Source organism: Puma concolor, chromosome A1 (assembly GCF_028749965.1).
Source record: "Puma concolor isolate L17-30 chromosome A1, mPumCon1.1.hap2, whole genome shotgun sequence".
NCBI lineage: Eukaryota > Metazoa > Chordata > Mammalia > Carnivora > Felidae > Puma > Puma concolor.
The window spans coordinates 42,937,827-42,962,143 of record NC_141667.1 but is presented as its reverse complement, the minus strand read 5'-3'; the positions used below and the strand labels follow the sequence as shown (position 1 = coordinate 42,962,143).

General features: G+C 46.1%; 1 protein-coding gene and 1 pseudogene across 2 annotated transcripts in view; one reads left to right on the top strand and one right to left on the bottom strand.

Annotated features, from left to right (window-relative positions):
• ARHGEF37 (Rho guanine nucleotide exchange factor 37) overlaps nucleotides 1–24,317 on the bottom strand; it is a 58,120-nt gene that overhangs the window by 14,360 nt on the left and 19,443 nt on the right. For both annotated transcript variants that reach the window (XM_086697200.1, XM_086695067.1), the window contains exons 3-7: nucleotides 22,856–22,979; nucleotides 12,861–13,008; nucleotides 2,871–3,070; nucleotides 1,438–1,568; nucleotides 1,075–1,179 (exon numbers count right to left, since the gene is read on the bottom strand). In XM_086697200.1, the coding sequence (XP_086553326.1) occupies nucleotides 1,075–1,179; nucleotides 1,438–1,568; nucleotides 2,871–3,070; nucleotides 12,861–13,008; nucleotides 22,856–22,979 (708 nt within the window). The remainder of the gene's footprint in view (nucleotides 1–1,074; nucleotides 1,180–1,437; nucleotides 1,569–2,870; nucleotides 3,071–12,860; nucleotides 13,009–22,855; nucleotides 22,980–24,317) is intronic.
• Nucleotides 14,984–15,082, top strand: LOC147584127 (U6 spliceosomal RNA; annotated as a pseudogene).

The following is a 24,317-nucleotide window of genomic DNA, read 5'->3' as shown; positions in this document are numbered from 1 at the left end:
CTACCTGCAGAGCCACATGTGTCTCTCATATGCCTCTGGTTTCTCTCTCATGGCCTCTCCATCCTTTTTCTTGAGAGCCTTCCCCGCCCAGCTCGTTGTCCTGTGACAGGATCCTGCTGCCGGATCCTTCCGCCGGGGGGCCCGGGATGGAGCAGGAATGAGCAGGGGGATCTGCCCCACACAGAGGGAACTGTGGGCTCCCTCATTTTACACACTTCCCGTAAGGCCACCCCAAACCCCACTGTACGAAGAGCCTGTGATCATCTGACCAGACTGCTTTGCACCAATGGACATGACTGAGAGCGAAACCACAGGAAAGGGACACAGTGGATGGAATGAGTCAGCATCCATAACAAAAGTGAAGGACGCTTTGGGCACGTGTCGGAAGGCATGCAAACTGGGGTTCCTGCAGGCTGAATTCAGCGTCTAGAAATATTTTTTCTTGGGCCTGTACAGCATTTAAATTTTCATTTGTCGTTCACATGGACACATCAGGGGATTTCGTCTAAAAGTCTGAATTTTCAGTTGTTGTCTTTTTTTCCCCCCTAAAATCAGAACTGGCTACTCTGGGTCCACACTCCCAAACAGCAACAGCTTCCCCGAGCCAAGTAACAGCTGCCCCTTTAGCTTGGAACCATCCGCCCATCCAGTCAGTCAGTCAAATTCTAAATATTATTATGTATTTAACGCTCCTGAAAAGTCTCGTAAATAGCCTGTTAGATATTAAGCCTTGAACACCTGCACATTTCACTCGGTAATATTACCTGCCTGACTCCTTCAGGCACCTTAGTCTGTCCCCTGCTCTAGGTGCCAGAATGGCAGGATCCCTCTAGAGGGCTCGGATGCCAGTGAATTTTAACCAAGTTCATTCCCTACCAGCTCAATGGGCTTGGAAGCTAAGGGTTGGGGAGGGCTTGCCCAGGGCCTTCTTCTGACCTACAGCCAGTGACTAGGTGACCTCTTCCGTTTGGTTCCCGCAGCTGCTGCCTCTGCCAGCTTGTCAGCTTAGCCCGGCGTGCCTCCTGCCTGGGGGGCCCAGCCCAGCCCACCCATCATTAACTGCAAGATCCTCACCTCCAGATTAGCCAGGTAAACAGCCACGTTGTTCTTCGTCTCGGTCACACACAGCGACACCCAGTGCAACCTCTCTTCTAAGTAATCGAATTCCTTGTCTTCTGTCTGAGAGGAGAGTTTGTGAGAGCTGAGAATATCCCTGGGGGAGGCAGTGAGGCCCTACCCTGGCTCTTCAGAATCACGTGAGGGGACCACCTCTGCCTCCTCCTGGCTATGCCGTGTTGGGCACTCCCTTCACCCGCTTAGCCTCAGCTTCCTCATCTCCGAAAGGGGTCTAAGCCTGCCCCACCCACTGCATAATCCTGCTCCTTGGGATGGCTGGGATGCAACCCTTCCTCTGTCGCCCCCGCCCTGGGAGCTCACCCTGGGCACAAGCCCAGCTTCCTGCTTCAGCAGCTGGCTCAGCCGGGTGGTCTTCTTGGAGAGGGTGTGCGTGTTGATCCGGGCCAGCCTCTCCCGGAGCGTCAGCTGCCCCACTTTGGTATACTTGGAGGCTGCACCAACAGAGGACAGAGAAGGCATGGGAACCAAAGCGGACCCAGGAAAGCAGGCATCCCTGACACACCTGGTCCGGCACCCACCCAGAGCCCTCTTCTCAGACATCAGCGTCACGTCCACTAGGATGGCAGGCTGCCGAGGAAGAGCACAGGGCTCGGCGCCCCTCGCTCCAAGGTGTGAGCCCCGGCTCAGGAGCTGTGGGACTTTGGCAAGTCGCCACTTCTTGGGCCCATTTCTTCATTTGCACACGAGACCAGCCCCCTCGTGTGATTGCTGGGAGGGTCACATAAGATAGTGGGTCTGAAGGCACTTTCTAAAGAAGAGGGAGGTGATTTGCCTGGGGCCCCGTGGCCAGTGCTAGCCAGGCCAGGCTGGGGCGCACACATCCCCAGTCCTGGTCTAGGACCGGTCTGCCACCCAGCCCCGGGGCCTGAGTTTGACACCCAGCTCTGCCTCTTCCCAGCTCTGTCAGCTCTCATTTTACCTGGAGTGTAGATTGTAAGGCTCAGCCCAGATAATGAATGAAAGACGTGTCACGGTCAGCCCTGGGAAACGTGAGCTGTCTAAACTAGCACCTCTGTACCATCTAGGTCGTGCGGCTGCGTTTTCTCCCTGCTTGGGACACGGCTTCCTTTTCAAAGTCCTTCAGTTCCAACAACCTGAGAGATAGAGTTTCCCACCCACTAGCTGCTCTTCCCAAGGTATATATACACGGCTCCTGGCCTCCCCTTATTCATGTCTCCTCCGCAGTAGAGCAGCCTCCTGGTTCGGATGGGACTGATCTCACTTTAGTTCAAGGGGTGGGGGCTCACGGGCATAAACCAGTTCACGTAATCCCAAACCCCTGGCCACAGTGATTGGTCTCAAGAATGAAACATAAACCAGGCCCAAGCCAATCAGCTCATGGCATTCTCCTAAGCGTGGTGATTGGTTCAGGGGGAGCACATGACCCAAGTGGATCCTATCAGCATGAAGCTCCAATTTAATTTTATGACTAAGGGGAGAAAGGCCCCGTCTTCTCCTAGAGGCTTTGCTGTGCAGATGTGAGTCTTGGAGCTACTATCATGAGGGAGGCCAGCCTGAAGATGACGCTGACACAGAGTAAAGACCGGAGATAAGAGAATTATGGGAAATGGAGCCAGCCCCCTGATTAAATCCTACCGAAAGCCCATATTATCTCTGGACTTGTGGTTACGTGAGCTGCTACATTCCCTTTATTAATGAAGACAGTCTGAGATGAGTTTTGGATCTGGAAGCATTCTCGCTGATAACAGCCCCTAAATCCCCCCAGTCCTTACCCACTTCCTTGCGCCTCTTGTACTCATTGATGTTGGCGTTCACGTCTTGGAGGGCAGAGGCAGCCCTCTGAAGTACAGGGTAGGCACTGGCATCAGGATCTGTGTTCTCCAGGATTTTCTGCAGCAGCAATGGGTACTTGGTAATCCTCTGCAGAGGGATTACCAGTAAGAAACTGAGGCCTGAGGGCCCAGCTTGTGGCCTGGGGGAGAAGGCTGGCGTTAGGTAGGTAAAGCCCACCCTTTCAGGCACCAGGAGGACTGGGCTCTGGTCCCAGAGCTGCCGTTTAACTCGCCGTGGGCTCTCAGGTAAGTCACCCTCCTTCCATGGCCCTCGGTTTCCTCATCTGTAACGCGTGAGGTCTAGATGTTAGATAGGCAGTGCTACTTCTCACTGTACCTCTTTCTGGGCCCTGAGTCCCCATCTGTACTAAATGCAACGGTTAGTTCTTTGTCCTCAGCTTCCTTGGCCTCTCAGCAGCAGACACAGCTGATTGCTCCCTGCTCTTTTTTTTTTTTTTTTAATGTTTATTAATTTTTGAAGGAGAGAGAGAGAGACAGAGCGTGAGCGGGGGAGGGGCAGAGAGAGAGAGGGAGACACAGAATCAGAAATGGGCTCCAGGCTCCGAGCCATCAGCCCGGAGCCCGACGCGGGGCTCGAACTCACGGACCGCGAGATCGTGACCTGGCTGAAGTCGGACGCTTAACCGACTGCGCCACCCAGGCGCCCCAAAATGTTTATTAATTTTTGAAGGAGAGAGAGAGACAGAGCGTGAGCGGGGGAGGGGCAGAGAGAGAGAGGGAGACACAGAATCAGAAATGGGCTCCAGGCTCCGAGCTGTCAGCACAGAGCCCGACGAGCGGCTCTAACTCACGAACCGTGAGATCATGACCTGAGCCGAAGTCGGTCGCTTAACCGACCGAGCCACCCAGGCGCCCCTGCTCCCTGCTCTTAAAACAGTTTCTTCTTTTGGCCCCATAGATGCCCATTGTCCTGCTTCTCCTTCTCCATGGGCCATTTTCTTGGCCTGTGGCTTTAAGCACATCCCAAACCCAGATCTCCATTTCCAGCTTCTGTCCAGAGCTCCAGACTCACACAGTCAACTGCCTGCTTGACACGCCCACTTGGCACTGTCTCAAGCACAACTCCGTATGCGGGACATCCATTTTATATTTCATTCATTAAAATGGTTCTGTTGCTTTAAAAATCAAAAGTTTTCTGTGTCTCCCTCTGTCTCTGCCCCTCCCCCCCCCAGTACTCCGTCTCTCTCTCTCTTTCTCTCTCAAAAATAAATAAAACATTTAAAACAATTTTTAAATCAAAAGTTGTAGGGGCGCCTGGGGGGGCTCATTCGGTTAGGCATCTGACTCTTGATTTCGGCTCAACTCATGATCTCCCAGTTTGTGAATCTGAGTCCTCGTCGAGCTCCACGCTGACAGTGGGGAGCCTGCTTGGGACTCTCTCTCTTTCTGCCCCAACCCTGCTTGTGCACATGCACACACTCTCTCTCAAAATAAATAAATGAAAATTTATAAAAAAAAAAATAAAACTCGGGGGAAAATGGGTGATGGGCATTGAGGAGGGCAGTTCTTGGGATGAGCACCGGGTGTTGTATGTAAGCTATGAATCACGGGAATCGATCTCTGAAGTCAAGAGCACACTGTATACACCGTATGTTAGCTAACTTGGCAATAAACTATATTTAAAAAAAATCAAATCAAATCAATCAATCAAAAAATAAATATTTTTTAAAAATGAACTGCTAAAAAGACTCGCTTGCCCAAACTCTAGACCTCAGCCTCAAGATTTCCTCCAGGGACAAATACAAATCTCAAAAACCTTCTTCACAAATACTAATAACAACAAAATCTCTGGATCTGTCTGTATATTTATATACGTTGCATCTATTTTGAATATATGGCACTTTCTACCTCTAAGGTATTGCTAAAATTACTTGGTAAAACAATTCTCTTTAACCAGCTTAAAGAAAATGAAGCACTTACATAATCCTAGTATTCATAAAACTTCTCAAAAATGGGGGTGCCTGGTTGGCTCAGTTGGTAAGCATGCAACTGTTGATCTTAGGGTTATGAGTTCCAGCTCCATGTTGGGTGTAGAGATTACTTAAGTAAAACTTCTTTAAAATTTCTCAAAAACAGAATAAAAACAACCAAAGTGAATTTCAGGTTTATATGATCTGGGACAAGATTTGGTAATAAAGCTAGTTTATCAGTTTAGTTAAAACAGGCTTGTTTTGGGGCACCTGGGTGGCTCATTCAGTTAAGCATCTGACTTCAGCTCAGGTCATGATCTCACAGTTTGTGAGTTCAAGCCCCACATCGGGCTCTGTGCAGACACTTCAGAGCCTGGAGCCTGCTTTAGATTCTGTGTCTCCCTCTCTGCCCCTCCCTCTCTCTCTCAATAATAAATAAACATTTTTTAAAAAGGCCTATCTCTACAGTCATCAACATTAAATATGAAATATTTATTCTACCCAGGTTTACTAAAATAAGCTCATGTTATCGCTGTTACAAAATTTGTCAATAAAAACTTGGTAAATAAAACTTAAAAAAATAAAAAATCAAAGTCAAAAGATTTAAAAAAAATCACAGGCACTTTATGTTTAGGATGCATTTAAAGTATTTAAGGGTAAAAAGTCATAATGTCTACATTTGTCTTTAAATAGTTTAGTATAAAGATAGATGAAACAAAATGTTAACACTGGTTAATTTTAGGAAGTGGCATACGTTTATTACATTCTTCCATTTTTCTACAGGTGTGAAAATTTTCACTAAAAAGCTAAAAAATAAAACAAAACACATGAACAACTAGCGTCAAGACCCCTTCCAGATGCACTATTTGATGAATGGATGACCATTTCTAGTCCCTTTCTTGACGATGTCTGGCATTTGCAGAAAGAATGCTCAAGTCAATGGCATCTGGGAAGAGGTTCCAACAGTCTTCCCTTGATCGTGACCAGCAGCCTTTAGACCTGCCTTTCAAGAAGCTCGCGAGGATTTCAAGCTTCAGTGTCTACGCATGCCTCCTCCAAGAAGACTCACAGACGCTGCTCACAGCCATTCTCTGCCCCCCTCTCCATGGTACCCGTGCCTCTTGCTCTTCCTCCAAAGGAAAGATTTCCAGACCAAATGTCCAGCAAAGATCAGTCATGAGGCTAAGAATAGGCAGAGCAGGTGGGTGCCCCTTCATTAGCTGCAGGGGGTTGGGGGGGGGTGGGTAGGGGTAGAATTACCTGTCAGGACATGCCTACGCCAACCATCTGCTCTCGCCACGGGTTTCCTAGCACTTGGCTGACCACGAGCAGGGGAGATGGAGAAAGTCACCAGATATTTGCAATACTCTATCCTCTGAGCTTACTTTCCATGGGAAAGGGCCAACTGCCTCCTGGGGACAGCTGTCACTCCACAAATAAGGGGATGGGGGGGGGTCTTCAAAGAAATGATCACAGCTCTTCTCCAGAATTATCAAGCAGTCATGACAGAATCACAGCAGCCTTTTATGTTTATGGCTTTTCTAAGGTAATCTGGAGAAAATGTTTAAGTAGCCTTTCAGACAGGCAACAAAAACTGAAAGATAATCCAAAGGGAGGGAGGGAGGGAGGGAGGAAGGAAGGAAGGAAGGAAGGAAGGAAGGAAGGAAGGAAGGAAGAAAAAGAAAATGGGTGTGGGAAGGGGAAACAGGCCCGCTTACATTCTCTTGGTGGTAGCAGCAATTGGTAAGATCATTTTGAAGAACAGTTTGGCAATTTGTGAAATGTACAAATCCTTGTTCCATCGATTCTACTCCAGATATCTGCCCACAGAAATGTCAACTCAAGTGAGCAAAGATAAAGGTGTGCGCTACCAACAACTCTATTTATCGCAGTAAAAAACTGGAAACAAGCCAGATATCCATCAGTAGGGGCTTGGTTAAATAAACCACAGTCTGAGCTGCCCTGGAAAGGAACTCTGTGGGGCCATTAACAAGAACATGCTAGAAGTATTCCTAGTGTTGTGAAAAGATATTCATGACCGTGGTTAAGTGAAAAAGTAAGTTCTAGAAAAGCAGGTAAGTCAGAGCCCCTTTAAATTTCTCCTTCCTTCATTACTTTTCTTTCCATCCATCCATCCATCCATCCATCCATCCATCCAACACTTAGACTTCTGCGTGTAAAGTCTGTCTGCCTGTCTTTAAATGAACAGAAGAAAACCTGGATAGAAAAGGTTAACTATGAGGTGGAGAGATGGGGAAATGTGAGACCAACGGGGAATGGACTTTTACCTTTTACTTTATATATCTGTGTATTGTTTAAATATTCCTTTTTTTTTTTTTAGTAAGCATACATTACTTTTATATTTATTTATTTGTTAAAGTTTATTTATTTACAGGGAGAAAGAGAGAGCATAAGTGCATGCACCTGTGCCTACAAGCAAGGGAGGGGCAGAGAGAGAGGGAGAGAGAGAGAATGAGTAGGGGAGGGGCAGAGAGAGAGAGAGAGAATGAGTAGGGGAGGGACAGAGAGAGAAGGGGACAGAGAATCTGAAGTGGGCTCCCTGCTGTCAGCAGAGAGCCCGGGGCTTGAACTCACAAACTGTGGGATCATGACCTGAGTCGAAGTTGGGCACTTTACTGACTGAGCCATCTGTCAGCTCAGGTCATGATTTCACAGTCATGGGATTGAGCCCTGCGTCAGGCTCTGCCCTGAGCGTGGAGCCTGCTTAAGATTCTCTCTTTCCCTCTGCCCCTCCCCAGCTCACGTGCTCTCTCTCTGTCTAAAATAAAAATTAAAATAGACAAACAAATAAATAAAAATAAAACAAACCAAGATTGCCAATAAAGGAAAACAAAGAAGGTTTATCTGCCTCTGCAAACTGCCCCCGCCATCATTCTGAGTGCTTCGTGCCTCTGCAAGGCAGCCTCCCCCGGCTGACAGCTGTACAATCAGAGGCAGAACTTGCTGCATATGGCAAGGGCGAGCCTTTGATCCCCTTGGCCCTCAAGGTGGGAGCTGCATTAAGAGACAGGATAAACTGAACACCTCACCCACTCACCCACCCAAATAAAGGGCAGGAGGCAGCATGCATTTTGGAATCACAAAGAATCTGATCGGATGGTCCATCCTATCCGGACGAGAAAGAACCACTTGCGGTCGGTGTGGGGATTCTGGTTGGCTAAGCTCTGGAAAGAGTCCCATGATCATAAGCACAAGAAAGCCAAGAGCGGGTATAGCTCATTGGTAGAGCATTTGACTGCAGAAGCACAAGAAAGCCAGGATTATTGTTTCAAGAGAGAGGAGACAGCAATGCTGACAGGAAGAACGGCATCCCTGGTGCAACACTGGACCAGAGGCTCTCCCCGAGGGGCTCTGTGGAAACCTTCGGGCACCAGGCAGCTACAGGCACTTAGTGGGCAGGGACCAGGGAAGCGGGACATCTGCAACGACAGTCCCACACTGTGCAGAACAGTGCTATGTCTCCTACGTCCCTCTGAACATTCAGAGACTGAATGAATGCCTCAAAATGAGCTGTGATTTCAAGAACTGAGATCTGAACTCCATCTAGTCACTTACCAGAACACTGGAAATTATTATGATGCTACCTTTCATAAACAAGACCCAGGTCATCTGCAAGAACATCATACTTCCTCACTTCCACTGCCCCCCCACCCCCGCCCAGATGTGATGTTATCCCTACATCACCTATGTCGTTTCCTTCTTTTTCATATCATACACAGGGAAGTCAAATTTGCTCTCATTGCTACTTGTCATTCTAGGGGACGCACATTCTCTGCTCTCTCCTTTTTCCCTACTTCTTTCTTATGCAGAATGGCTTCTGACTTTCCTTTCCTTGAATCCAAACTTATTTTATTATAAGTAGGTGCCAGCATCTGATTGCTTCATTAGATTTTCTAGGGTAGTGGTGCCCAAGTATTTGCACACTGAAATACATATAACTTGATTAGACATTATTTTCCTTTTACTTCTCCTTTTTATTTTGAGCCATTATATTGATTTTTTTTAAGTTCTGTATATAGGTAGCATATATATGTAAATTTCGAGAATATATTTCAGGATATTAGTGGGGGGGGGAGGGGCAAAGGGAGAGGGAGAATCTTAAGCAGGCTCCACGCTCAGTGTGGAACCCAACATGGGGCTCGATCCCACGACCCTGGGATCATGACCTGAGCTGACATCAAGAGTCAGATGCTCAACGGACTGAGCCACCCGGGCACCCCTCAGGATAATAATTTAATGTCTGTTATAAAAAAGGAGCATTGGAACCATTAGATCTGAGAGCCATGATGTGGTTTCAAGGGACAAGGATAGCCAAGACAAGGATGAGAGCTGGGGTTCATAGAGTGTCACTTGGGTACAATGAGTCCGTGTCCCCATGAGGTGTAGTTATTACTCCCCCATTAAGTAAGGAAACTAGGTTCTGATTCATGAAATGGCTTCACCAAGGTGAGTTAGGAGCAGAGCCGGGTCCGCTACTGGGCAGTGTGGCACTGGAGCCCATGAGAAAAGTCTGGACTGGCCTGGCTGGGAAAGACCAGAGTGTGGAAGGCACGACAAACAGCAGCCTCTGTACCAACCACGGCCCCCCAACAGTGCTTCTAACATGTCAGAGCTAGATGCCAGCATTTGGCGCCTGGGAGATGTTATATCAAAGTTTCTGACTTCTCTGGAAAAATCAGAGGATCTCATTCCTACATGGCATTTGAGGCAGATGGTTTGTAAAATAGGGCTGTAATCATTCTACTCTCTGTGTTCGCACCCTTTGTTGTGGTGGTGGTGGTTGTATCCACACCCTCTGAATATGACCTTGAAGCTCCTCTATTCTATTTTTCCACCCCTTGGGTCTGTCGCAGCATGCCAATTCCCAGCCAAGACCTCTGAAGGCCTGCCCTGCCCTCTCACCGTCCTTCTCCCTCCCTCCTGCTCTCTCCCTCTCTCTATCCTGTGACCACCGTGTGAACGAGCCTGGGCCACCTGCCAGATGATGAGAGGCTGTACCGCCAGAGCTGAGTCAGCTCACATGTCTCAGATGCACGACAGAGCCCCGCCAAGATCAGCAAAGCTGACCTTCGGTCGATCACAGGCACGTGAAGGTGCTCGGCCAGGGCTGGCAGAACGGTTTACTGAGCCTGGCTACATTGCTAACAGGCAACAACGTGAGCCAAACAAATGTTTGTCTTAAGCCATTCCGTTCTGGGGTGGTCTGCTACATAGCAAAAGCTACTTGATAGAGCAACAATCAGTGGAAGGTGGGCTGCAACCACTCTCTCCACAGGGTCTGTTGGCTCCGGTTGGCCTCAGTCTCCACTGCTCCCTTTTGCCTCGCACCGGGCACCTTGCTTCCCTCATTTCTGTTATCTGCCTTTCTCCTACTGAAATGTATTTAGTGACCGTTGCAAAAGCCTAAATTTGTTAAGACCCGTGGAAGGATGAATCAAAGGAGGAAGTGAATGTAGGTTTTGAGGGGCAGGGAGGGGCTAGGACATGGGTACTTGAAAAGAAGGCTTCAGGGGGGTTGAGGGCATAAGGTAAGAGAGAGGAGGGGGGGAGGTAGCAGGAGGTTCCACATGAGATACCGTCATCTTCAAAGACCTAAATCGAGGCGCCTGGGTGGCTCAGTCGGATAAGCATCCGACTCCAGACTCTGGCTTGGGTCATGACCTCATGGTCCGTGAGTTCGAGGGCTGCGCTGGGCTCTGCGCTGACAGTTTGGAGACTGCTTCGGATTCTCTCTCTCTCCCTCTCTCTCTACCCATCCTTATTGCTTGCTCTCTATCTCTCAAAAAAAAAAAAAAAAAAAAGAGAGAGAGAAAGATCTAAATCTATATACTGTGTTTCTCTTGGGTGTAAAGGGAATGTCTAAGCAAGATGAAATGGTAATAACCTTTGTTCCTCCTGCACTATTCTGATTTCCAGAAAATAACCTTCATCTCTCTCCATTTGGTGAGCTTGTCCTGGGGAAGACATAAGCCTTTGTAAAACAGAAAAGAAGCAGGACAATCCCAGGCAAGGAAATATAAACAAGTCTTAAATATACAAAGGGATGACCAACTTTAATCACAAGAAGCAAATGCAACATGAAACTACACTGAGACACCATTTGTCACCTGTCTCAGAGGCAAATATTCTAAAGTTTAATAACATAGTCTGGTGAGGCTATGAGGAAACAGACACCCCTACCTTGGTCACGGGAATGCAACTTGGTGTAGCCTCTACAGAAGGAAATTTTGCAATAGTATCAAAATTATCCATACATAATTTCTTTGACCTAGCAACCCATGTCTGGAATTTACCTCACAGAAATACCTGTACCTGAGTAAAATGACATATGCTCATAAATAATTACTCAACACTACCTGTAACATCAAAAGAAAAGAAGTGAACCAATGTCCGTTAATAAGAGACCAGTTAGGGGCGCCTGGGTGGCTCAGTCAGTTAAACGTCTGAATCTTTATTTCAGCTCAGGTAATGATCTCACAGTTTGTGAGATCAAGCCCAGTGTCGGGCTCTGTGCTGACAGAGCAAAGCCTGCCTGGGATTCATTCTCTCTCTCTTTCTCTCTCTCTCTCTCTCTCTGCCTTTCCCCCTCTCAGAGCTCTCTCACTCCATCTCTCTCTCTCACTCAACATAAATAAACATAAAAAAACAAAACAAAACAGAATGGCATTCACAGGATCACACGTGTATGTATTGAAATGGAAATGGAAAGATGGAAATTGGAATTGAAATGGAAAGATATTGGGGCGCCTGGGTGGCCCAGTTGGTTAAGCATCCGACTTTGGCTCAGGTCATGATCTCACAGTTCGTGAGTTCGAGCCCCGCGTCTGGCTCTGTGCTGACAGCTCAGAGCCTGGAGCCTGCTTCAGATTCTGTGTCTCCCTCTCGCTCTCTGCCGCTCTCCCACTTGCACTCTGTCTCTCTCTGTCTCTCAAAAATAAATAAACATTAAAAAAAAATTTAAACAAATAAATGGAAAGCTCTCCAAGATACAGTGTAAGTGAAAAAAAAATTCAAACGTTCTTTAAAAAGGCAGTAAAATGATAGTATATATTTGTATTTGCTTGTGTTCGCACATAGGAACTTTGCCAAGATCCATAAGCAATTTCAAAGTGGCTACCTTAACGCTGGGGCTGGGAGTAGGACTTGGGTAGAGGAAGGGACAGGGTTGGGAAGAATTTTTGGCTGCCTAAATGTGGATGCTTTTAAGTTTCTGAACCATAACTGCTATCCATTCAAAATTTTAATTAAAAAAAATATATTTGTTCTCTACATATTTCCTTCTAGAGCTTCCACCCGCTGGGGCCAGCTCTGGGCAGTGAAGCCACCCAGGGCAGTTCTGATCCTGTTTCGTGGGACAGTCTTCAGCTATCTGGAGAGAGGCCCTCCTGGGTGATACAAACCAGCTTCGTGCCACTGCCGTCCTGTCCCACAGCCTGTAATTCCAACCGTCTCACTGCCCTTCCTACGGTAGACACGAGTGCTGTTCGCCACATGTTTCTGTTCTTCCACCTCTGGACACATGGCAGGGTAGAAGCCCTGGCCTCCTGGTGGTCGGATGAAGCCACGTGATTAGTTCTGGCCCACGGATCACGAGAGCTGATAGAGACCATTTCTGGTTGGGAGCGTTTAATTACCAGCATTAGACCCTGCAGAGCTCTTTTCCCTTTGTCACAGTTACTGGCAATAATCCAGAGAGTGGCTCCCATCAAGCTTGGGCCCCAGTGTGAGGATGACACAAACAAGGGCCTCAAGTCAACCGCAGTGGCGCATAAGGAAGGCATAAAGCTTTGCTGTTTGAAGCCACCAAGAGCGGGGGGTGGGGGGGTTGGGGGTGGGGACTGTTTGTCTCTGCAGCCTCGCCTGACTGAGACACTCCTGAAGCAGCGTGAGCGGCACCGAGGAGGGGTGAGACCTTAACGGCTCCTGACCTCGGAGTCAATGGCAGCGGAAACGAGTGCTCACTGGTCATACTACTTACACCACTGCCTCAATGATGCCCTGGATCTCTCGCTGAAGCTCTGGCTCCTTCCGGTAGGTCTCCACCAGCAGCAAGGCCTGGTCGTAGCTGGCACAGTAGACCTTATAGACTCGCTCCAGCTCCTCTTGGAATTCCAGGAATAAGTTGCCTGGTGATGAAAGAGCGACAAGAAACCCTCAGAGGCATGTCTGTCCGTACCCTTGCTTGGGACACGGAGGTGTTGAGAGAGACAGCTAAGGGGCGCCTGGGTGGCTCAGTCGGTTAAGTGGCCGACTTCGGCTCAGGTCGTGATCTCGCGGTTCGTGAGTTCAAGCCCCGCGTCGGGCTCTGTGCTGATGGCTCAGAGCCTGGAGCCTGTCTCAGATTCTGTGTCTCCCTCTCTCTCTGCCCCTCCCCTGTTCATGATCTGTCTCTCTCTGTCTCAAAAATAAATAAACGTTAAAATTTTAAAAAAAAAAAAAAAAAAAGAGAGAGAGAGAGAGACAGCTAAGCCCTCGGCTCGGGAGTGAGGCTGCCAGGCCTAACCCGCTTTGTCACTTTGGGCACGTTCACGCTTCTTCCTGAGCTTCCGTTTTTTCATCTCACGTTCAAAAGGCAGCTAGAAGGATTAAGTGACAGGGTGATACAGGGCTCAGGCTGGTGCACTGTGAGTCTTAATAAATGGTAGGTATAATTATGGCAACGATATTAATAATTCCCCTATCTGTACAGTGCTTTACAGTTCATAAAACACACTCGTGTTATAGCTTTACAATTGTATCTTGACAATTACTGTGTGTGGCTGTAAGGGTTAAATTGTACTGTAGGGCTAACGCTTAGCTTGAAAGATAACAACTTTGTTCTGACACTGAAGGTCAAAAGATAACAACCTTGCTTTTACTCTTGTAAATCATACTTCATACTCTTGTGAATCAGGCTTTACCAATGAAGGAAACAAAAGCTCAAAAAAGAGCATCAGAGACAAGGTCAAGGAGATCCACTGGTTGCAACTTAGCGGCAGAAAGTCTAAAATAATCACCTCATTCGATAACTGTTTCTGACTCATCTGGCAACTGTTCCTAACTCATCTGGGAACTGTTTCTCTGTTCTGTTCCCAGATAACGATAAAATGATGTGATCGGCTTTAAAAACTCTGTACCCCGGCTGTGCGGGGCCACACTCTTATCAAGAGTGTTGGTCCCGATCGGTCGGCCTTGCCTCTCATTGTAATAAACTTTGTTGCAACTGTCACTGGTGCCTGTAGCATTCTGTTTCAGGAGTCGCGTGGATGCAACATGGCAAGTACAACTTCAAACCCCCAGTTTACAAAGACACGCTATAGCAAGCAGAGCATACACATGGACTCTGGAGTCAGAGAGAACGAGGGCCAGATCTCCGGTCAACCCTTCCCCAAGGGCATACCCTAGGGCAAGTACTTGACCTCCTGCACCCTCCATTTTTTCACCGATAGATTGGAATAAAAATAGTATTCACTTCCAATTGTCTTTTTATGAGGATTAAATCAAATAACACATGTAAAAACACCTGACACAAACTTTACTCACCAAATATTTACCGACTGCTTATTTATGGACTATATGCCAGGCACTCTTCTAAGCTCTGTGAACAAAACAAAGCCCCTGCCTCACGGAGCTTATATTCTAGTGGGGAAGAGAGACAGTAAATAAATATATTATATTCGTCAAATTGAATATATGACATTATACTGATTCTTGTTACCAAGAATCAAAACAAAACATTAGAAAGTAGTAGGAGAGCTATTTAAGGAAGGCCTCCATGAAGATGTGCATGCTTATCAGAGACCAGAAGCACGTGGCCCTGGGAGTGTGTGGTGGGAACAGCAATCCAGGTTTAGGGGGAAAAAATCCAAAGGGCTTAAGGCAGGAGAGCACTTGGCATAAGGGCAGGAGCAAGAGGGGGAAGAATAGCCAGAGCAGAGTGAACGAGAGCAGAAAGCAGAGAAAATAAACAGAAAACACAAGTCAGATCCCAGAGGGCCTCAAAGTAAGTAGGTAAGGTGGGATAAGGGGTTTGGATTTTATTCTAATTCTAATGGTGGTAAGAAGCAACCAGAGGGGTCTGAACAGGGGCGATCTGCTTTCTGTTTTAAATAGATTACTCTAGTGCTCAATTTCAGCAGCACATATACCAAAGTTGGAATAATATGGAGAAGGTTAATGCACAAGAATAAAAGGCAAGTCTGTGGAGCATTCCAAATTTTTAAATCAGAAATTTATGAGGTTGGTTACTGCAGCAGGTGGATGGAATGGGGTGGAAAGAATGAAGGAACAGGATATGATAGTAGGGATGAGAGGGAGCATGGACTGGATGGACTGGAATTGTAGGTATCAGTACAAACTCATGGTCTTAAATATATAAAGATAGATAGATAGATAAAGATAGAGATAGAAAGAAATGTAGATAGGGGCGCCTGGGTGGCGCAGTCGGTTAAGCGTCCGACTTCAGCCAGGTCACGATCTCACGGTCCGCGAGTTCGAGCCCCGCGTCGGGCTCTGGCCTGATGGCTCAGAGCCTGGAGCCTGTTTCCGATTCTGTGTCTCCCTCTCTCTCTGCCCCTCCCCCGTTCATGCTCTGTCTCTCTCTGTCCCAAAAATAAATAAACGTTGGAAAAAAAAAAAAATTTAAAAAAAAAAAAAAAAGAAAGAAATGTAGATAAGTGCACATGCACACATTAGTATACACACATATATTTTCCAGCTCTATTAGTTGAGAGGGTAATGACACCCCAGGGGCAATGAGCATACCTAGAGCCTAGAACTTGGTGTCTAAATACCATTCCGCCAAAATAGGAACCAGAGCTCCTAGGAGAAATGGCTGATTCCAAGGATGGGACAGGGAAGTACAAGATGAACCTGGAACGTCTTGTGGTGTCTGAAAGTAAGGGTGTGCTCAAAAATTGTTGGAGGCATACAGAAAGGACACAGGAGCCAATGTGAAGGAGCTCTCAACGGCCAGCACTGGCATAATCTGAGCAAGAATATATATATATATATATATATATATATATATATATATATATATATATGTAATACATATAAAATATATAGTCCATATATAAATAAATATATAAATAAATAATATATATATATAAAAAGTCCAAGAGTCCATACTGATATAAATAACTGAATAAATGAATGGGCAAGAAAGGACAGTTCTTGCTTATAGAAAAATTGCAATTAATAAATGTAGAAGGAATAAGGGAAATAGAAAATTACCACAAGACCACCAGTAATAATTACTGCAGGGCAGAACCACTGATGGATGCTAAAATTAATGCTTACTTAAAATTAAGTTTGAAATGAAATAGAACATTTGTGTAATATAAAAGTTTTTCTCCATATTTACTAATTGTAACAGAAAAATTGTAACTTTGTAGAGGAAAAACGCAGAAGACACTATCTTCTATCAGTCATGTGATCAAAATTAACAATATTTTAAGTAATAACATATAGAAACATCATGTGCCCCTGTTCTGAGCCACTAAGAGGGACAGGACGTTAACCATGATCTTATTGCCAAAAATGTCCAGCTTCGATTTAAGAATGAAATACAAAGTGTTTATAAAATATTTATAATTTATAAAATATAAACTATACATCTATAAAATTTTACAAAATCTATAAAATCTTTTTAGTTTTAACAACTGAAACCCTCAAATTGAGGGATATACTATAAATCTGGCTTGGACTTTCCGAAGTGTTATGGTCCCAAAAGACAGACAGACTAAAGAAGTCTAAGGGAACATCACAATAAAATGAAACGTGGTACCCTAGGTTAGATCCCGGGCCAGAAAAAGGACGTTTATAGGTATGCTGTCAAAATGTGAGTGAGGTCAGGAGAGTCAATAGTGTTCCAATGCTGTTAATTTCCTGGTTTCAACATCTGTACTGTGACTGTCTGAGATGTTAAAATTAGGGGACGCTGTATCGAGGGTTATTTAGGACCTCTGCATTATTTTTGCCACTTTTCTGTAAGTCTAAGCTGATTTTAAGATTCATTTTTTAAGATTTAAAAAGTTTAGGGGCGCCTGGGTGGCGCAGTCGGTTAAGCGTCCGACTTCAGCCAGGTCACGATCTCGCGGTCCGTGAGTTCGAGCCCCGCGTCGGGCTCTGGGCTGATGGCTCAGAGCCTGGAGCCTGTTTCCGATTCTGTGTCTCCCTCTTTCTCTGCCCCTCCCCCGTTCATGCTCTGTCTCTCTCTGTCCCAAAAAAATAAATAAACGTTAAAAAAAAAAAATTTTTAAAAAGATTTAAAAAGTTTAAAAAGAATTTTGAAGACATTATGCTGAAGGCCAAACACGACAGGACAAATTATTGTAGGATCCCCCTTTTGTGAGTTACCTAGAGTAGTCAAATTCACAGAGACAGAAAGTAAACTAGAAGTGACCAGGGGCTGGTTATTATTTGATGGGTACAGAGTTTCAGTTCAGGGTGAGGAAGTAGTTCCAGAGAAGGGCAGTACTTACGGTTGCACAACAATGTGAAGGTACTTAACGCCATTGGACTCATACTTAAATATGCGTAAAATGGTACATTTCATGCTATGTGTATTTTACCACTATAGAAAAAAGTTTAAAAGTGAGTTTTAAAAAGGGGAACCTGGGTGGCTCAGTCAGTTCAGCGTCCAACTTCAGCTCAGGTCATGATCTCGCGGTCCGTGAGTTCAAGCCCCGCGTCGGGCTCTGTGCTGACAGCTCAGAGCCTGGAGCCTGTTTCAGATTCTGTGTCTCCCTCTCTCTCTGCCCCTTCCCTGTTCATGCTCTGTCTCTCTCTGTGTCTCTCAAAAATGAATAAACGTTAAAAAAAATTTTTTTTAATAAAAAAATAAAAAAGTGATTTTTAAAAAACCCTGCACACAAAGGCTTATAACGGTTTTATTTATAACTGCCTAGACTTGGAAGTTACTAAAAATGTACTTCAGGAAGTAAATGCATAAACTGTGCTATGTCCATACAATGGAATATCATTCAGTGATTAAAAAAAGAAAAAGGAAAGAAATGAGCTATCTAAGCAGGAAAAGGAGAAAGCTTAAATGCACATTGCTAAGTGAAAGGAGCCACTCTGCGAAGGCTGTGTACTGCACGACTCCAGCCATAGGACACTCTGGAAAAGGCAAAACTATGGAGACAGCAAAAAGATCAGTGATTTCCCAGGGGGGAGGGGAGGGAGAGGGATGAATAGGAAGATTTTTAGAGCAGGGAAACTACAAAATTCTGGGGTTGGGGGAATGGGACTATATGAGAATTCTCTGTACGTTCCCCTTAATTTTTTTGCAAACCTGAAAGTACTCCAAAAAGTAAAGTCTATTCATTAAAAAAAAGATCTATACTAGCTGTAGTATGTTGAGACTAAACTAGGAGTTAAAAGCGGTAATAGGAATGGCTGTGAGAACGCGAGCTACCTCAAGTACCCAGAAGAGTCTTTGGTTGTCCATCTAGGGGGAAGTGGCAAGGATGAAGACAAATGTATTAGCCACGAAAGTGGGTGGGGAGCCGTGGACCACAGGAAGCCCAGCTGACCCCACTGTCTGCTGAAGGTACAGGTTGGGCCCCTGACCTCGACCAAGCCCCCCACGGAGTCACATGGGGACATACGGGCTGGTGCCTAGCCCAGCATGGTCCAGGCCTCGGCAAAGACGCCCACAGTGAGACTGCCACCCAGCACCGGTCCTCCTCTCCAATGCTGGTCCAGCCAGTCTCCAGAGAGAACTCCCTCAGGAGAACCCCCAGAAGGAGGGGGAACAGGGAAAAGAGTACACAAAGCTGCAGCCAGGGAGAATCTGCACGCCGGGAGATCAGCCAACTGCAGAGATCATCCCTGCTAAGAGACAGCCTGGGCGTAGCCTTAAAATCTAGGGCGGTTCCCACATTCTCCTGAACCTGGGTGCGTCGGCAGGCATGTGACTGAGAGCAAAGAAACTGTATCAGAGCCAGTGTGACCAGGGCCGGGGCATTCCAGTAACTGAATGGCAGAGGAAGGCAAACTCCCAGAAAGCAGAGCTAGCCAAAGGAGCAGGAATGCCAGGAATAGGAAAGTAAAGACTTAACTTCTTTCCCTCTTGTCCTGTGGTCACAGATTGCAAGGAAGTCACAGTAGTGAAAAAGTTCCTCCCAGTATCAAAAGACTACTCTGCCGAGACCTAGGATCAGTCAGAAAGGAAAAAAAAAAAAAAAAAAAAGGGAAGCAGGACGGTCAAGAGTTAGGACTCTTGTTCAGCCTTGACAAGCCCTGTCACTCGGGTCTCAGGTTCTTTTTTAGTAAGATGGGGACAGTAAAAATAGTCATCAGCAAGTAACAGCATCGTGAAATGAAAGAGCTCGTACATGTTAGGTACTCAGAGTCGCGGCTGGCACATTTCAAAGAGGCAAAAACTGAGGCTCAGAGACATGAAGGGACTTGTGGGTGACACAGCCTTGCCAGTCAAGACTCCAAACTGTTAGACCTGCACTGCCCAGAAACAGCAGTCACCATCCACATGTGGCTTTTGGGCACTTGAAATTTCAGGATCCCAATTGAGATGTGCTGTCATTGTAAAAGACACCGATTTCAAAGGCTTAGTACCAAAAAAAAAAAAAAAAAGAAAAGAAAAAGAAAGAAAGTAAAATATATCATGAATAATTTATATATTGATTGTATGTTGAAATGTTAGCCTGCGGACATACCGGGATAAAATCAAATATATCGTTAAAAGTAACTGCACCTGCTTCTTCAAGTTTTTTCAAATGTAGCTTCTCAAAAGTTTTCAAATAAATGTGTGGCTGGAATGACATTTCTATGGGACTGCACTGAGCTACAGCATGGTGCCCTGTCGTGAGACCACCCTGGGAGGGCCCCCTGGGAACGTCGGAGTTGCGTTGGAATCGTTCGTAATGACAGGGGACCTAAGTCATCTGGGAGGGAAAAAGGCTGTTAAAAACAGTCATGCTTGAGGCCCAAACTCTCTTAAAATGCTGTGGCTACAGGATTGCGAGAAAGGCGATCCTAGCATAGCAAGGCGTGGGGGCTGGACTGGGAATAAAGAGCTGGCAGAAGCCAGGGCAGTCTTGACCCAGCACAGAATGCACCAAAGAGAAGAAAAGCCACATGGATTCTTTGTGCCTCTTTTTTTGCTAACCACAATGGGCAGCGGACGAGGAGGCTATTCTGTGTAGACTCTACAGTCAGGAAATAGGACTGCCAAATTAGAGGGGGAAAAATATAGGACTACATTTCAGTGGAATTTAAATTTCAGGTAAACAATGAATAAATTTTTGGTATAAGTATATCCCGAAGGTTGCATGGGACATCCTGATACTAAAAAAAATTACTCACTGGTTACATGAAGTTCAAATGTAATTGGGTACCTGTAGGGGTGCCGGGTGAGAGCCCAACTCTTGATTTCGGCTCGGGTTGTCGTCTCACGGTTCATGGGTCCGAGCCCTGCGTCAGGCTCTGCGCTGGCAGCATGGAGCCTGCGTGGGATTTTCTCTCTCCCTCCCTCTCTGCCCTTCCCCTTGCTTTGAGTGTGCTCTCTTTCTCTCTCTCTTTCTCAAATATATAAATATGTAAGTATAAAAAAAAAGATATGTTAATTGGGCACATGTATTTCATCTGGCAACTCTACTAGGAAGGGGAATAGAATTGTCACCAGGTGTGGTCGGGAAACAAAGTGACATCCTGACTCTGACTCTTTGCTGCCAGTCAAGCAGGAAGGCAGAGACTGGCAGGCAAGGACCCTTAAACAAGGCACCACATCAAACCTCAAGCCCATAGCAACAGAAGAACCTAACCTCAGAGTCTGCAGCCCCTTATGAGTGTCTTTGGCCTGAGGCTATACTGATTCCTACTCAAGCAGGTGGTGATTAGTAACAGAAACAAGGACAAAATGATAAAAGTTGAGAATAGCTTCCCAGGTACTTAAAAAAAAAATCTTGTTCTTTAATTTTGTATTCATCCGTCTTTTTGAGGAAATAGTAACTCATTCACATTGCTGTTTTAATAAGGAACTCTATTTTTTTTAATTTTCTTTTTTTTTTTAATTTTTTTTAATGTTTACTTATTTTTGAGACAGAGAGAGACAGAGCATGAATGGGGGAAGGTCAGAGAGAGAGAGACACAGAATCCAAAGCAGGCTCCAGGCTCCGAGCTGTCAGCACAGAGCCCGACGCGGGGCTCGAACTCACGGGCTCGAACTAACGGACTGTGAGATCATGACCTGAGCCGAAGTCGGACGCTTCAACGACTGAGCCACCCAGGCGCCCCAGGAACTCTATTTTCAAGGGAAGAATAAACATGCGACACACAGGCTTTAATCCCATATCTGCTACATTGAAGCTATTGGGGGCAGTAGTTGAGAGCACTGGCTCTGGAGACCAATTGCCCGAATTCAAATCGCGGCTCCGTCATTAGCCAAATGACCTTGAGCAGGTTAGTTCCTCTCTCTGTGCCTCTGTTTCCTCAACTGCACAATGAGATAACAGCAGCCACCTTTCAGGGTGGTTGTGAAGATTAAATGAGTTAATACATGTACATCAGGACAATGCTAAGCATTTAGTAAACACTCAGAAAGTAGGATTTCTACAAAATGTGTATATTTGTGGGGTGCCTGGGTGGCTCAGTCAGTTAAGCATCTGACTCTTGGTTTCGGCTCACGTCATGATCTCGCAGTTTGTGAGTTCGGGCCCCGTACTGGGCTCTCCGTGCTTCGGATCCTCAGTCCCCACCACCCTCTCTCTGCCCCTTCCCCCTCACACTTTCTCTCTAAAATAAACATTTACAAAAATAATTATAAACACATTTTTAAAAAATTGGATGTTTGTTATTTTTAAGCCCCATCATGTCTAGGAAAGGGTAGAAGATTGGGGATGTAAAAGGCCACTAGGGTGGTCACGGTGCTGGGTGTCCCCCCCCCTCCTCTCCTCTGCCTTCCCCCAACTCCACTCAAAAACCCCTGACCTACAAGTTTTGTCAAGTGACCCCAGGGCAGCAGATGAGAATGAGGGACACGGGTGTGAGGTTTATACCCCCTTGTCCCTCCTCCTTCATGCCCTACAGTCATCCTAACCGTTCCAGAATGAGTACACTCCCACCATCTCTCAGCTGGGCGACAGGAAGGCTCCCGCTGGTCTCATGGTTCCACTGTCGCCACCCCCTCACAACCCACTGTCCACAAGGGCCAAAGAGGTCTTTGAAAAGCGTGAATCGGACCATATCACTTTCCCGCTCAAAACTGGCCAATGGTTTCTCATCACACTCGGAGTAAAATCCAAACTCCTTACCATGGCCTAGAAGGCCCTACGTGATTTGGTCCTTCTCTGCCTCTTCCACCTTATCCCCTAACACACTCTCCTAATTCCCCTGGAGCCACGCCAGCCTTCTTTCCGTCCATCCTCCCAACATTCTAGGCTCATCCCTGTCTCAGGGCCTTTGCACAGCCACTCTCTCTGCTCTCCCTCCAGATCTCAGAGCTGTCTCCTTCCCAATAGTCAGGTCTCAGCTCAAATGTCCCCTTCTCAGGAGGACTGCTCTCATGCCCCAAAGTTACTACAACTGTTTCTTTTCTTCAAATTACAAATTGTTACCTAAAATTCTCTTATTTATCTGTTTATCTTCCGTCACTCTAACTTGCCAGACCTTTCAGAGTGGGAACGTGGACTCGCTTGTTGATACTGTGATGCCAGCACACAGCACAGGGATCGGCAGGTGCTCAGTAAATAACTGCGTCTAGTAAATAATGAAAAGCTCAGCCAGGCCACTGACCCATTAGTTCCTCCCTGTCTCTGGGCCCCAGTCTTCTCTTCTGTAAAGTGATGGGACTGGGCTGGACATTATCTGAGAGTCCCACCAGCTCTGACACGCTGTGTTTCAGGAATCCCCACAAGAAGCTCCCATTGATTTGCATTTCCCTGGAATTCTGGAGGCGGTTCAGCAATGCCCACATGCTGAGGACAATTCCGTGGGAATCTGAGGCTGACAGCTGCCTTGTCTTTTGCTTACCAATTGAGTGCACTTGTTCGTCTTCCCTGGATGCTGTCTCTTGGAGATCGTGAAGAAATTTGCTGTTCACTTCAATGACATCATCGATGTTTGAGAACAGGACATCCAGGTCTCCCTGGGGCAGCTAGAAGAAACAAAGGAGCCATAGGACTATCTGGGATTTGGGTTGAGTGGCTCTATTCATGGGCTTTGGAGAGCAGTCCAGAACATTCACACCATCAGGGGCCTATGACTCGGGGAGACCGCCCCAGTGGAATGTCTGCAAGGCTTAGAAAAATTTTACAAATTAGGTATAAATTAGGTACTCTTATCACTCTGGGGAAACAGGAAGGGATGGAGTGCTCAGCATGGAATAAAAGCTGAACTGGGTTTTTTTTCCCCTAGATTTGCTGGAAGCTATCATTTTTCTGCTCTCAGTTTCCCCATCTGTCATATAAGGGTGGGAAGCTGGACTTCCTTCGAGCTCTGATATACTTGGTCCCCCCCACCATTACCTTGAAATGTATTCTGAACTCCAGCCACTATTAACTGGTGGTACCACCGTGAGACAGAATGCAGGACATCTATATATGTGCACAGGCACATACAGGACATTGTGTGTGTGTGTGTGCGTGTGTGTGTCTATCCTGAATGCAAAATCAAGTAGGAAAAGCTAACTGTAGAAAAACATCTAGAGTAGGCTCTTATTTTTGTTAGAGTACGTAACAATCTATATTTTTTGTTTAATGCCTACAGAGAAAAATCCTCATTTCCGGAGGGTAAAATATGAGAGGCCTTTCACCTTCCACGTTTCCTACTTGAGTATTTCATTCATTCAAGAAAAAATGAACTGAAGCCTATTATTTATGTGTCCAGAACTGGGGGATATATTGAACTAAACAGGCATTGCCCTAACTGAGCTTACATGCTAAGGGATTCTTAAAATCTTATAAAGAGAGCCTGTATTATTTCTGAAATCAGGAGAAAAAAAGATGTAAAAACCCATCATAGTGAAAACTTCTCCAGGTTACCATCTCCTAAATGAGACAATTAGAATATAGGTCAGTTTTGGGAGCGCCTGGTGGGGCACGGTCAGATAACCATCCAACTCTTGATTTCAGCTCAGGTCATGATCTCACAGTTCATGAGTTCGAGCCCGTTGTCAGGCTCTGCACTGACAGCAAGGAGCCTGTTTGGGATTCTCTTTGCCACTCCACCTTCCCCCCCACCCCACCCCACCCCCTCTCTCTGCCCTCTCCCCTCTGCTCACATGCATTCACACTCTCTCTCAAAAATAAACACATAAACATTTTTTTAAAAATAGTATAGGTCACTTTAAGCAATCTGTTCTAAATCTGATAAAGGGCTATTTTATTAGCCCTTTTATTAGCTCATTTAATTCTCTGAGGCGATTACTCCTCTCCATTCAGCAGATGAATACACGGAGGCTTCAATGTGTTAAAGGCTTTGCTGGAGGTGGCAT